The following is a 15,098-nucleotide window of genomic DNA, read 5'->3' as shown; positions in this document are numbered from 1 at the left end:
TCTTCTCCTATGTGAGAGGATGCGCACGCGAGTCCCTCAACTGTGCTACCTTCGCCGAGGGTGATATTCTGCCGATCAAAACCTCCATCAACCACCCTGGGTGGCCCAAGTGGTGGTTTCTAGAGGACCAGGTGACTAAGGGTGTAAAAAATAACCAATAAACCGGACCGGACCAAACCGGTGGCATCGGTCTGATCCCAAGGTTGGTTCGGTCTGGTACCGGTTTTATTTTTCTGAAACCGGTCAAAATCGGTCTGGTTTCAATTTTTCTTTTTTAAAAACCAGACCGGACCGATATATATATTTTGAATTTTTATATTGTATATAATATTTATAATTTTATATATAATATATAACTATATATAAAATATTTTTGTATTATATGATAAATTACTAATTAATATAACATTAACTTTTAAAATCTTATATCATTTTTCTTATTGTATTAATAGTTATAATAATATTATATAGTTCATATTAATAGTTATACTAATTCTATATCACTATATATTATAATATACTATAATATATCATTATAGTCTATAATATAATTATAATATATATTATAATATACTACAATATATTATCACTATAGTATTATATACTATAATATACTATATTATATATTATAGTATATTAAAACTGGTAAAATCGGACCGAACTGAAACGAAAATTGGTAAAACCAGAGTACCAGTTTAGGAGGGTAACCGGTGTGTAATCGATTTTAAAAAATGTAAAACCAGTACATACTGGTTCGAACTTAAATTTTATCCAAAATCGGACCGAACCGGACCGGTTACACCCCTACAGGTGACCTCACAGTGGTTATCGTGAGCCACTTGGGTGCACAGGTCAACACCTTATAAGGTGCCCACCGTGCATGCCACGTTCAGACGTCACCCCTAGCGACTAGCAGTTTAACCGGTTCGGTTTTGTACAAATTTTGGGACCGAATCGGAATACACTAGTTTTGCATTTTCAATAACCAATCCCGAACCCGTTACCGTCCTAAATTGGTAATTTTGGTTTTACAGATTAAGATCCAATTTGGTCCATTTTTCGGTTTAAATCAAGTGTTAATGTAATTATAGATATTATATATAAAAATTATATATATTTAAGATTAAAATTTTATGTTATACATTATAATATAAAATTATTTCAAATATAATTATATATATAATATTAAAAATTAATTTTTTTATAGATATATTTTATAAACCGGTCTAGTCTATGCCGAAAAGCCAAGAATGGATTATGGACCGAATTTAACCGGTTTTTAAAATGTAGGAACAGATTCCGAACTGGACTGATTTAAAACTAAGTTAACTGGTCCAGTTTGGTTCTCCGGTTTTCCGATTTAAACTTTCACCCCTACCGGCAACCACTCTGGCCAGGCCTTCATGGTGGCCGGGGGTTCCTCCTTCATGCCCACAGCGTAGGCCCGGGAGGAACATGGGTGCATGGGACAAGCACCCATTGTGCTACCATACATGGTTTATACGTGTATGGCACTGTGCAATGTGACACGTGTTGTGCTTACTGAGCATAGTGTCCTCTGTACTAACTGCGCCTCCTGGGTCGAGAAGGTGAGCAGCCCGGTCACTTGAGCTGCAAGTGCCGGATGCAGGCTCTTCTGAGCAAGCCTTACTTTCATTATGTTTTTAATAAAAATAAGAGTAGAGCAGCTCAGTCTATTTACTTAGAGGAAGTTTCAACAGTTCATTTAGAGATTGTTCAAAGCACTGAAAAATCATCATTCTCCCACCTTCGGCTTAAAACGTGATCAGATTCCACAGACGGTGACATTATTGATGCTCTAAAAATCACACAACATTCTAGAATGAGATAAAGAGTCATTCCTGGCCCACTAAGGCTATCGGAGCCACAAACGGCATGGTCCAATGCTCCTGGTGGTGGTCCAGTGCAACACATGTAGTGTCAGCGCGTACACTCATAGCGATTTAAGGAAATAAGTGCAAAAAAAAATATAAGAAGTAGACACATATATTTACATAATTCGGCATAATGCCTACGTCTACGGGCGTTTGAGGAGGAAGAATTTATTATAATATTCTTCTTAAAGTCTCTCATAGTCTTTCATTCCTCACTGTACAATGATGGCTTCGAATACATTTACTGGAGATGAACACCTATGCTAGAGCCCTGCCTTCTGAGATTGAAGATGGAGTTGAAGAAAAAAGGAAAATTGGGGAGGAAGAAGAAGACCCCGAAGTTGAGAGGTTCCCCTAGCTTTTATCTGACCCTTCATTGCGCATCCCAGCCTACCATGATGTGACTGAGGCCTTTACATGTCTGAGCTACCTTTGCATGTCCAAGCTACTTTCCTCTTTCTGATTTCTTGACCTGTGCATGCTCCCTGTCCCCTCTTTCTCCTACACTCTTCTTCTCTCTTCTTGTCCTATAGCGCACAACCAAGTGGGCTAGGCTAGGTCCTTGCGCCCTGGGATTTTATCCCCTCACAATACTCATGATATTGTTTCACATACATTATAATGTGACTTGTTCTCTACCATATTTAATTTATTATGTACACCGGTTTATTATGTAAATTGTATGGTATCGTTGATTTACTGTATTTCCATTCTTTCTCTTGCTTTATTCACTTATTAATAGAGACAAATATTATGCATTCAAGAACAATTGAAAACAACAAAAATGTAGTGCTCACTTGAGAATAATAGAAATGTAGAGCCTCTTAAATTCTCTCCTCCTTATTCTTGTCTCTTCTCCATCTCTTTCTCTATTTTATTATATTTTCTACACTCTATTTAAAGTTTAATCATTAAACAAATTGTGCTCTTATTTAATTAAAAATTTCCCCGAAAACAAGAAAGAACTCTTACTGGGGTCAATAGGTACTCAGTCCAAAAATCGTCATCATGGCCAAAGCACAAAACATTTCGATTTGGGCTTGCGGGAGTAGAAGACGAGGTACCGAAAGGAGTAGTATCCTCGAGGGAAGCACCGCCCTTTTTGGCCAAAGCACCTCTTTTTGCTGTGAGGGAAGAGGCATCTTTACTTGACAAACGAGAACATTTCTTCAAAGCTCGTTTGGAGGGGGGCAGCGCCACGACCCTGGTTAGAAATAGACCATATTTGATATGAGAACAATCTGGGGTCATGAAGAAGCGGTCAATGTTGGCTGGGGTCAATAGGTATTCAATCCAAAAATCGTCATCATGGCCCTCTGCCCAAGCACAAAACATTTCGATTCGGGCTTGCTCTCGCTTGGACAAGGGTTCTAGGGCTACCACCAAACCCTTCTCCTTAGGGATCTTGCCCTGAGAAGCCCTAACTAGAAAGTCCCATTGGAGCATCTCTGAATTAGGGAATTCCCAACCAGTACCAAAAATCAAGAAAAACTTTATGGTCCATTGCTTTGCATTCGAGTGGCGGGTCTCAAAGTGAGCTAGATGCTGCTCCTTATCTTTTTTCCAAAAACTCAAGACATTGCTAGTAAACAGTCTCAGATGATAAAACGCCAAAAACTTCCTAGCAGTCCAGTTAGGGTATTCCTTCTCGGCGGGTTCAGGAACCATTCAAAAAATAACACACGCACAGAGAAGAACCCTCCACTCGTGAGAATGAAGGTAGGTGGGAGGAATGCGAAGGAGATTGAGGAGGTCACATATGGGGCGATAGTATGGGAACCTTAGACCATGCGTCAGGGCACAAACAGTTAGGGAAACCTTGTAGGTAAAACCTTCTTCCTCAATGCAGCCACGGTTAGGGATCTCCAGGTGCACTGTGTCTGGGATACCAAATTCTTCTCATAAACCCTTTAAATTGTGAGTCCAAAGGGAGGAGCGCCACTCATACCCTTCGAAGGTTGGGACATCCAAAACATGAGAAGATTCCACACCAACAATATGAGAAGAAATACCATGTTCAAAAGATGAAAAGCAAGTAGAGTGGGGAAATTACGGAGGGAGCAAGAAGCTGTGAGGAAGGAGAAGCAAGGAAGGTAAATGAGGAGTAAAGTTGAAAGAGAAAATGGGAAGAAAATGGCTTGTAATTTGAATTGGGGATATGAGGAGTCGACGATATGAATTATCATGACCTGACATCGTGATGCAACGAAAGGGGAACTGGTGTGCGTTACCCATAATCGTCGCCACGTCCTAGGCAATGAAAATCCTGCTTCTTGATTCTTGGAAATTTGGAACGGCAAGATAGAATAACTGATGGACTAATGGGCTAGTGGGGTGGCCCATCGGGTTTAGTGAAGGGGGCTAGCGGGGTAGCTGAAAGGCCTAAGGTCTTATCTGGGTCACTTACAGCCCAGAAAATTTGGTAGCAAGTTAATGATGAATTCTCCACACCTACAGGCGAAGGAAATTAGCGGGGTAATTGAAGATTCTAATATTAGCCCAACCCAAACCACAGGCTAAAGGCCTACAATGACCCGATACTCTCCTAGATAATAGGGTTGATAAGCCATAATATCGCGATCAAATTACTCCAATTATCTAGGGATAAGTTTCATGGTTAGATACCACATCCAGGTAATCTAGTTACAGTATTGATCCGATACATCCCTACACACTACAAGAATAAGGTCTTGTTGCAGCTCTTAAATCCTTCGGAATTCACCCTATAAAACGCAGCAATTTGCATGTACCAACAATTCTGGGTTTGTCGCTGCTTGGATGCCAAAGTTTCATTGCAACTAGTTTAACTCAGCTGATGTTGTGAATCGTTAGAAAAACATATGTTTTCCATCGTTTTATACGGATGGGAAAAACAGAGGAAACCGCTGCAAATTATGTCATGAGTGATGTTTGTAATCGCTGCATCACTCAGTTTGGGTCGATTAGTAATGTTGCAATACCCCATATTTTTCCGCTGCAAAATATCAGGTTTTCCATCGATGAATCGAAATTCACATAACAGTTCTAACTTTACATCGGCAAACCGTCCACCACAAATTCAAACTTTACTCTGTTCTGGGTTCGTTTACGGCATTGAAGGAGAGGAGGTGGAGCCCGATCTATGTGAGGGAGAGCAGATCGAAGGTGAGAGAGACGGAGAGCTTGTGGAGGGGCTGTGGAGCATGGGAGCGGCCGTGTAGAGGGCTGACTGAGCAGTGGTGATGCGCCGTGGAGGAAGGCAGAGCAGGGCTTGGTTGAGAAGCTTCAGCCCGATCTATGTGGGGGAGAGCAGAAGAGACACGGCCGAGAGACGGAGAGCTTGTTTGGGGTTGTGGACCTCATTTGCTGGAGGTGGTGCGTCGGCTGAGGAGGCGGCGGCTGGGAACCCATGCTGTTTTTTTAGACTTCGACGACGGCTGGGAACCCATGCGAGAGAGGGCCGGGCTTGGGGGGGTTGACGGCGAGAGAGGGCTGGAGCTTGGTTGGGTTAGCCAGCGCGGTGGGTCGACGGCAGAAGATCTGTAGAACATAAGGGGGAGAACTGAAGGTGTGAAGATCTGGAGACGTGAAGATCTATAGAACGTGTGGGGGAAAACGTGGGGGGAGGGGAAGATCGAACAGAAAATTGGTCTGGGGGAAAACAAGGGGGGGAAGTGAAAAAAAGTGGGTATAAAGGCGCACGGTTTTGTTGACTAAATTTACATTGTTGCAAAAGTTTTTTTTTTGTTTTTGATTATTGCAGCGACTGTTTTGTTGCAACAAGTTCAAAAATCGCCATAAAAATTAATTTGAATATTGCAGCAATTTATAGTCGACGTAAAAAGCCAAAAAGTGCTGCAAAAAACCAATTTTAAATTTTGATGTAAAAAAATTTGCAACATAAAAATTATTGCAAATAAAGATTTTTTGCAGCAATTTTATTTCCATCAAACATAAAATTGCTGGAACAAGACCTTATTCTTGTAGTAACACCTATTTATATGGGTATCAGGTAACTCTAAAACAAATTCTGATTATATACTTGAGCCTTGATACATTATACTTTACTAAGTTAAGAATCAGAGTGGTTATAGGCATCTAGCGCCATTCTCTTCTAACTTGCAGACTGACGATTACGATCGATGGTGGGACACGTCCTTTACATCATCATCCATTTATTTATCATCTTTCCATCATTCCTTGAAGTAATATTAAAATATTAGAAACTATTTTTTATATATGTTTTACTTGTAAATCAATTATTTGATGTCAAATTACGAGATATTGAGATAATGAAGATAAAAACAATGTAACTTCTTTATCGTCTTTGTTCGACGTGTCGCTATGTACTTGCTTTATACAATTCTTGGGGTTTAGTGTGTGTATATGTATATGTATATATTGCTTGGAACATCTTGTTGAGATCATATCTGGCTCACATTCGATTCTAGTGCATGCAGGGATTGGACGTGTTAAAACATATGCCCTAACGAAACACGTACGTAGGTGATGCTAATTCAACGGATCCAATTTCGAAGTCTAGTCTAGTCAGGCAGGCGGAAAGAAGCAAGCTGAGGTCAAAGGAAGGTATTCAAAATGTTGACAAATTGTATAATACATAGACATGGCAAGCCAAATGATCATGAGGCTTGTCGAATTAGCTCTCGAAGTTGAATGCTCCCTTCCAGAATTTCAATCGTTCGTTCCACCATTCATTCATTGCGGGGTATATATCCGGTTCTTTAAAAGGAAATGACAAAAAGCTCCATCATCTTATCCATTCTTTATTCGGTAACCGCGAGTCATGGAACACGTTTGGCTTTTTTTCTCAATAAAAAAACTCCATGTTAATATCAATGCCAGAAAACGCGTAAAAAAAAGCATATCATGTTTCTCTTTTTTTTTTTAAACAAAAAACAAAAAAACAAAAAAAGAAATTTCCTACTCGATCATCATCTCTGCGGGTATATACTGTACACATCACATTTAATTTTTTATATTTTTATTTTTTCATAAATATGTGATATTATAGAATTTTATAAATAATAAATAAAAGAATTTTTTAATTTAATAAAATTAAAATTTAAAAAATTAAGTATAATATATGATGCAAGAATGGTGGGTCAAAAGACTATCTATTTCCAAATCATTCTGCGCACAAAACAATAGACAAGGGAAAAACTGGGACAATGTAAAATCTTCTGACGTTCTTGGAAGGTACATAAAAAGCTCTTGTTTTTTTTCTCTTTTTTTAAGTCCAAAACTCCAACCTCTTTTACAGAGTTATCATATATGTTCACATCTGTATTTGTTCTATTAATCTGTTCGTGCATGTTGCAGAAGCCATGTGAGCACGCACGCTGTTCTCAACACCCATGCTAATAAATTACGAAAATCAAGCCACAGACCGATTTTTATTTTATAAAACTCTCATACCTAACAAACATGTGAAAAAACAGACTTCTTTCGGAGCGAAGGCCTAGGATTGAACGGAAATTTTAAGACCTTCTAGTCGGCCGTCTGGAATAAATTCCCTTGGCACTATTTTTTCAATGAAAAGATAATAAATAAATATAGCTTGCTTGGGTACCATTCCAGCCTTCCTATTCTTTTCGTCCAAAGAAATATATACCCTCACCATTATTGTAAATTTATTCTGAAGTACATAAAGATCTGAACCAAACTCAGTAATTTGGACGGTTAGATTTGATTCTTTACGGTGATGCTTTGGGGTTTGGATCCTGCTACAGGCTATTGATTTTTCTTTTTTCTTAGAATTTTTTTATATCTTGAAATATATATATATATATATATATATTAAATAAAATTTACAACATCATTTAAAAATATCTTTTAATTATTAAATAAATAAATAAATAATGTGTGGCCGCTTTTAGAGCACTCACATCCCGTTCTGCATCTCTCCCCCATCCTTATAATTTGAGGAAAAATTATCGGTTTGGCTCAAAAACCCTCTCCATCCCGTTCCCCAAAATGGGGATGAAAATTAGGGGTGCTACAGGAGGTCCCCATATTTGAGGACCTACTGTACATCCGCATCGCTCTCTCGCCCCAACGGTTGCCCCTTCCAGCCCGCGTCTTCTTCTCCCCCCCTCCCCCCCTCCCTCGCAACGCAGCACGGCCGGATTCTGCCCTCCTCGACTGTAAGTGCTATTTATTCTCTGATTTGGCTTTGTTTTTCTTCTGGGTTTCCCTGTTTTGTCCGAATCGCTTTTTGTTTTTCTTCTGGGTTTCCCTCGTAACGTCTGTGGAATCAACGTTGCTCTTTTGGGTTGGTTTGGTGCTGTGATCAACTAAATCACAAAATCGGCAAAGCGTCGCATCACTCGCCGTTGTCATTTTCTCTTCCCGGAAGGGCCGATCATCCTCTGAGAGGCTCATCTTCTCGCTTAGATTTAGATTACAGGGAGAGAAAATTGAGCGACTCTATTTTTTCGTGGGTGATTATTACTTGTGTCAAAAGAAGGGGTGGGTTGGAAGTTTGGTGCTTGAGGGCGTGTGGTGTGGATCCGGTGCTCATGGATAAAGTCCTTCACAAGCTCCGAAAACTGGACGCGTACCCTAAACTGAGCTCAGCGATTCAGTACGATTCTGTTCTTTTTCTCTTGTTCGTTATCTTTGTAATTCCTAAACTAGTGTGAGTTGATGTTCTTCTGTATTTGATATATACTTCCGGTTCTGGGTCCCAAGAAATCGAAGACACTCGATTCATCTGGTCAGAATGTGGTGTTGGGTCCAATTTAATTGGAAGATCGATTTTTTTAAAACTTTCTTTTAATTATCGTGTTTATATTCCTTCCACTCCTTCCACCATCGTTTTAACGTTTTTCGATGGAGTCCAGGGGATGCAGTTTGTGATATATATGTCTTGGTGTTAATTTGCAGGCTACGGTAGCAGATTTGCAGGAGGCGATTCATCAACGAAGTAAGTGCTGGATGTGGTTCCCTTATTGTTGCGTTTTTTATGCAGATTTTTAGCCCGAACAACCAACTTCGCTTTGTTGGTCAGTTAATCAATGTTTAGCAAATTAGTTTAGCTTCGGTTGTTTTTGGAAGGCAATAGGGTTACTTTCTCTAGTGAATCTCAGTAGTTAGTACTGATTTCATTTCTTATAAAAATTACCATAAGTTCCATAAATGGCTGTGAAATTGAACCACTGGTTTGCTATGGATCCCCTTTGATTGATCTTGTATTCAGAAAAGTGTGAAGGGCATCTGTTCTAGTTGCTCTAATGTTGGCCGTTTAATGTTCTTCCTTTAAATCGTCTTATTGAAGAGTTAAGCGAGAATAAAATGTTGGCCGTTTAATGTTCTTCCTTTAAATGTTGGCCGTTTAATGTTCTCAGGAAGTTTGTGCATGCCCTCTCTCTCGACCTTGGTGTATATAATCTTTTTATCAAGAAAATTGTACTTTATAAGCTACTTTTAAAAGAAATCCTACTTTTAATTTCATTGCATCACTAATATTATTTTTTTGATAAGTAATAAGATATTGCATCACTAATATTTATATGCAAGATCGGCTTTAGACTTCATGCTTAGTTATTGTTTCTGGACTTCTGGTGTCTGAACGTGGCATTTCCTAGCTCACCATGTTAGGTTTGTTCATTAGTGCTCAGTTATTACTTCCCCTGCCCCCCAAAAAGAGAAGAATGAGTGCATGTCTGAGTGTTGAGACCTTTGCATGTCAAGTGATATCATTAACTCAATTTGCCTCTCTTACATCAACACACTGTCAGGCTTTTGTATTGAACCTATTGCATAATTTATTTATTCCAAATATGTTCTGGTTCTTCATGTTTCTCTTTTTTCTTCAAATATTAACAAATAGTTCTATCTAAAATTGTTTACATTCGTTTATTAGTGGTTGTTATTTAATTTTTTATTTTATTTGTATATGTATATTTTTTTTCAGTTTATCTCTTTCATGTGGAACACAGACTATGAATATATTTGGAATGTTGGTCATTGAGTAATTTCTTCTACCTTGTTTGGTCATTTGCAGTGTTTCGTGTCATTCGGGGGAGGGGGGAATATAATTAGGCTGTGATGATGGGGTTAATTCAGAAGTGTAATTGGGGCCCCATCGATATGGCGGGGTAATCGTTACTTGAATAGGCCAAGTTGCAGTTTGTGGTACTCTCCATAAACTGCAATTTCCATTCGGGTGAGGTTTTGCAGCCATTCGATGTTGGACTCCTAGATTACGCATGTTGTCCATATTTACACCATTCTGAGCCACATTTATTGTCTTATTCAATATGGGGAACCGGATGGGAATGCTCATATTTTTTGTTTTGTGATTTGCATACTGTTTGTTGTTGTTTGTATTCTATTGCGAAGAAGGAATCAGATCAGCGCATTATGATGATGGATGTGAGTGTCATGCCAGAAATGCAACGGCTATATTTCCAGCAACTCCAGAGGGAAATCATGATGAGACGCAGTAATGCCTGAGATTTGGATTGATTGTAATGTAATTTTTTTATTGTACTTTTGATGATAGTTTCCTGTTATACTTTTGTGCAAGTAAATTGGATGCCATAATTTCAGAAACAATTATAAGTTATGCCAAATTTAATCCACTATTACATGAAAGAAATACGAGGCCACTGTTACCGAGAAAAAAATACGTGAAATTTTATATTCAATACGTGACTTGGTTCAAAACCATTAAAAAAACGGATAAAGAATACTAAATAATAAAACATGGCCATCACGTTAGAAAATGCATTAATTAAATAAAAAAATTATTATTTTTATAATACGAATTTCGGTTTAAAAAATGTTGTATTTGATAGTCAAAATCGTAAAAAATTTTTTATAGAAATTGATATTTGAAAAAAAAGATAATAAGACGAAAGAGTTAGTAGTTAAAATTGTAAATGGAAGAGAGAGAAAAAAGTAATAAAAAAAGAATAGAGAAATATTATTTAATAGAATAGAGATAGGGATGGGGAATGGGATGTGGGAGGTTTTTAGAAGATGAATAAAATTTAGGGATAAATTTGAGGAAAGGTGATTTTGAGTTAAATTATAGGGATGGAGATGAGGATCCGGATGAGGATGCTCTTATACGTGGAAATGTAGCATTATCGTTGGGGTTTTGGTCTAAACATGAATATGAACTTTATTCTTTTGCTTCAACGTACCGTCACTTCTAAGAAACCAGGTACGTAATTCCGTGGGTGCCCAAAGACAGACACCAAAAACTGCGTAAAAATGTAAATAGAAAAACAGGAACACTCAAATACATACATACAAACATACATACATATATATATAATAATATATATATTAATTTTATGAAATAAAAATATAATCTGTAGACTCCAGCTTACATTTAAAATTATTACTCTTAATATCTTGATATTATATAGTGTACACACTCATGTTAAGAGTCTGTTTTTTGTTTTCCCTCAAATTATAAAAAGAGAAGTGATATCTATATAATACATTTTATAATTATATTTTAAAATAAGAATATTTTTATAAAGTGATATTATTTTTACCAGATATTTTATAAAAAATATTTTTAATTCAAAAATAAAATTATATAAAATGTTGTAAATGGTATCTGAGTCAATCTTGTTTATAAAAAAAAAAAATATAAGCATCTAACGGGCTCCTTCCCGCAGGGTTAGGTTATGGCTCAAAAAAAAGGATTGTGGCATGTTCGAACCCGATTCGCGCGTTGGAATTTCTATGACGACTGGTTGACCCGTGTTCACATTTTGGATTACCAAAGCAAACACGCACGCACGCACGAAGCAGCAGCTGCCTGCCTTGGCTAGTATATTTCACTTTGTCGCTTTGGCTAATTCAACGTGTTCTTGCTTTCCATTTGAAATATTCTGGTTTCTCTTGCTATATATAGATCACCATTCTTCATTCAGTTTCCTCATCCCTTCCAGTTCTCTCACTCTCTCTTTTCTCTCTACCAGTTGTTTGTTCCCCATCATACAGCCATGGTGCTCTCGAGACCAGCTTCCGAGTCCGATCTCTCGGTTATTTCAACCTCTGGGTCTCTCTTTGTCCGGGATTCACTCCCTAAGTACGTGCAAGTATTCTTAGCTATCCACGCATCATCAGTTTCTTTTATTTTCTTTTCTTTTTGTTTCTTTTCTCTCTACTTCTATTAAAAGTTACGATGAGTACTGATGAATTAGGGTGGGATTGATTCAGGCATAAGATGCAGGAGAACTCCATACCAAAGGAGGCAGCATACCAAATAATACACGACGAGTTGCTGCTTGATTTCAAGCCAAAGCTGAACTTGGCTTCCTTCGTCACCACGTCGATGGAGCCCGAATGTGACAAACTTATCATGGAGTCCATCAACAAGAATTATGTTGACATGGATGAATACCCTGTTACCACCGAACTTCATGTATGTATTCATCTCTCTCTCTCTCAGAGAAACACGCACACCTCATGTGCACAGACATTATTGCGGGTTGCGGGTTGACTGTTTCTCGTATATATGTTGGTGTGGAATTAATCAAAATAAAAGAAGAGTTACCTTCGACCCGGAAGTCAAAATTTCTGTCGAAGTGTGAAAATTTTACGTTATTTTTTATAAGCCAAATTGTCAAAACATGTTGGCAAATGCCATAGTTTTACGTACTTCTCTCTGTTTACACGTCTTCTCTGTTTTCCAAATTTATGACATTAACATACTTAAATAATTATTAATTTTATTTTCAGATTTTTCTTTCATAACTTTAGCATATATTTGGATCAAATTGGATGGATCATGGAGCTCATAACTTGCACCCTTGTGCTGCGAGCAATATATATAGTCCATGATGGGAAAGCTAAAGGATAAATTGCTGTCATGTCCATTAATGCCCTAAATTTGCATCTCAAGCATTGTTGGTTGGATTTTCGTTTTACACAAAATTCACTGAGATTTTCTTGCATTGAACACATATTGTATGGCCTTGTAATGCCTCTCATTTCCCAATCTTTTTTCCTTGGAAACCCGAAAGTAAACTGCATGGGTCCGTTACATTAACCTTACCGACAGTATGATCGTGTATTAATTTTATTTATTTATTTATTTGCATATATAGAATCGTTGCGTCAACATGATAGCACATCTCTTCAATGCCCCACTGGGAGACTCCGAGGATGCGATTGGAGTCGGAACAGTCGGGTCATCTGAGGCTATAATGCTGGCTGGCCTTGCATTCAAGAGAAAGTGGCAGAACAAGCGCAAGGCTGAAGGGAAACCTTACGACAGGCCCAACATTGTCACTGGTGCCAATGTTCAGGTACAGATCGAGTGCTAGACCATACTTGCATCATTGATCCGAATTGCTAATATAATTTCTAATCCTTTATGCATCTGTGTGTATACATATAGGTGTGTTGGGAAAAATTTGCGAGGTACTTTGAGGTGGAGCTGAAGGAAGTTAAGGTGAGGGAAGGGTACTACGTGATGGATCCTGTCAAAGCTGTAGAAATGGTGGACGAAAACACCATTTGTGTTGCTGCTATCTTGGGCTCCACCTATAATGGAGAATTCGAGGATGTCAAACTCTTAAACGACCTCTTGCTAGAAAAGAACAAACAAACTGGGTATCTATCTATCTATCTATAATATATATACCACTTGATTAATTCATGATCAGGTCAAGATCAGCTTCAATGGTTTGAAATATAGTCATCATGTGCTAATTATGTGATTAATTTATTCGCATGCGTGTCCGATATTTTGCAGATGGGAAACTCCTATTCATGTAGACGCAGCAAGTGGTGGATTCATTGCGCCATTCATTTATCCAGAGCTCGAGTGGGATTTCCGTCTTCCAATGGTAAAGAGCATTAATGTTAGCGGCCATAAGTACGGGCTTGTGTATGCCGGAATTGGTTGGGTTATCTGGAGGAGCAAAGATGACCTGCCTGAAGATCTTGTCTTCCACATCAAGTACCTTGGAGCAGACCAATCCACCTTCACCCTTAACTTTTCTAAAGGTAAGCTGATAACCAATGAAAACAAACATCTTTTAATTAGCTAGTCAAATTATTACACATTCTAAAGGTGATCAGAACATTAATTCTGGTTCTTCTTCTTAAACCTATTGACACATTCTAAGTATCTTTCACCTACCATATATGTGCAGGTTCTAGTCAAATTATTGCTCAGTATTATCAACTAGTTCGCTTGGGCCAGGAGGTAAATGACTAAGTCTTTGATAATTAAGAATAATACTTCTCATCTTCTTGTATTTTAAGTTGATTTATATATCGAATTAAATGCAAATTCACTTAAAATGCTAAATCAAAAAGTTGTGTTTATTAGGGATACCGTCATATAATGGAGAATTGCCACGAAAATGCTATGGTGCTGAAGGCGGGGTTGGAGAGGACAGGGCGCTTCAACATTCTGTCAAAGGACGATGGGGTTCCAGTGGTGGCGTTTTCTCTGAAGGAAAATAAAGGAGGTCACGATGAGTTTGAAGTCTCTGAGATGTTGCGGCGCTTTGGTTGGATCGTGCCTGCCTATCCCATGCCACCGGATGCTCAGCATGTTACCGTGCTCCGTGTCGTCATCAGGGCTGAGTTCTCCAGAACCCTGGCAGAGCGCCTTGTGCACGACGTCTCCATTGTTCTGCATGAGCTCGACAAGCTTCCCCCAAAAGTCTCTGCCAAAGGGAAGGAAGGGGCGCCCGTCACTGCTGCTCATGAAGAGAATGGAGATATCGACGGTGCTGGGCACAAGAGAAAGAGTACTGACTTGGAAACACAGAGGGAAATCACTACGTACTGGAAGAACTATGTCATTGCTCAGAAGACTATCAAGCGCCAAAAAGTTATGGCCTCCTAATTAAAGACCAGTACTCATCTCCTACTACTACTACTACTGATCAGGATATTATATATGGGTCCTAAAACTGAAACCAACAATGTTTTTCAAAACTTAACCACGTTTGTGATCTTTTCAGTGTTTATGAGGTTTACTCATAAAAGCTTTGATTTTTGTTCTTCCTAGTAATTAAGTTAATTGAGCGAAATCAGTTGTAATTGGCCTTTTTGACGACTTTATATATTTTCGTTTTATTTTTTGTTCCACTATTTTAATATTTTCAATAAAGAGACGAGCTTTAATATTAGTCGATGCTAAACCTCCACTACGTGTTATTATAGTTCGTATGAACCCGTGGATCCAACGACTGATCGATCATTTGGTATCAAGCC

The 15,098-nt window shown here is 38.3% G+C and overlaps 1 protein-coding gene and 1 long non-coding RNA gene across 3 annotated transcripts; both read left to right on the top strand.

Annotated features, from left to right (window-relative positions):
- Positions 1–7,797: 7,797 nt before the first annotated feature.
- Positions 7,798–10,497, top strand: LOC122309622. 2 transcript variants are annotated; one of them, XR_006242470.1, is made up of 3 exons: positions 7,798–8,478; positions 8,781–8,820; positions 9,901–10,497. It is a non-coding gene; the product is annotated as an uncharacterized LOC122309622 (long non-coding RNA). The 2 variants fall into 2 exon arrangements; XR_006242469.1 differs by having other exon boundaries at positions 8,781–10,497.
- Positions 10,498–11,788: 1,291 nt separating this feature from the next.
- On the top strand, positions 11,789–14,849 carry LOC122309209 (glutamate decarboxylase 4-like). Its single transcript, XM_043122595.1, has 7 exons — positions 11,789–11,949; positions 12,081–12,285; positions 12,971–13,171; positions 13,264–13,478; positions 13,621–13,874; positions 14,024–14,076; positions 14,203–14,849. The coding sequence occupies exons 1-7, from the start codon at positions 11,864–11,866 to the stop codon at positions 14,725–14,727; spliced, it is 1,539 nt and encodes a 512-aa protein (XP_042978529.1). The 5' UTR covers positions 11,789–11,863; the 3' UTR covers positions 14,728–14,849.
- Positions 14,850–15,098: the final 249 nt, after the last annotated feature.

Source organism: Carya illinoinensis, chromosome 5 (genome assembly GCF_018687715.1).
Source record: "Carya illinoinensis cultivar Pawnee chromosome 5, C.illinoinensisPawnee_v1, whole genome shotgun sequence".
NCBI classification, from domain to species: Eukaryota; Viridiplantae; Streptophyta; class Magnoliopsida; order Fagales; family Juglandaceae; genus Carya; species Carya illinoinensis.
Note: the sequence above shows the minus strand (reverse complement) of the source record. Positions and strands in the feature narration are given on the sequence as shown.

Coding starts and splice junctions, on each gene's coding strand:
- LOC122309209 (XM_043122595.1), top strand. CDS start 11,864: ATGGTGCTCTCGAGACCAGCTTCCGAGTCCGATCTCTCGGTTATTTCA. Junction 11,950..12,080: donor GTCCGGGATTCACTCCCTAA/GTACGTGCAAGT, acceptor GGATTGATTCAG/GCATAAGATGCAGGAGAACT. Junction 13,479..13,620: donor GAAAAGAACAAACAAACTGG/GTATCTATCTAT, acceptor GATATTTTGCAG/ATGGGAAACTCCTATTCATG.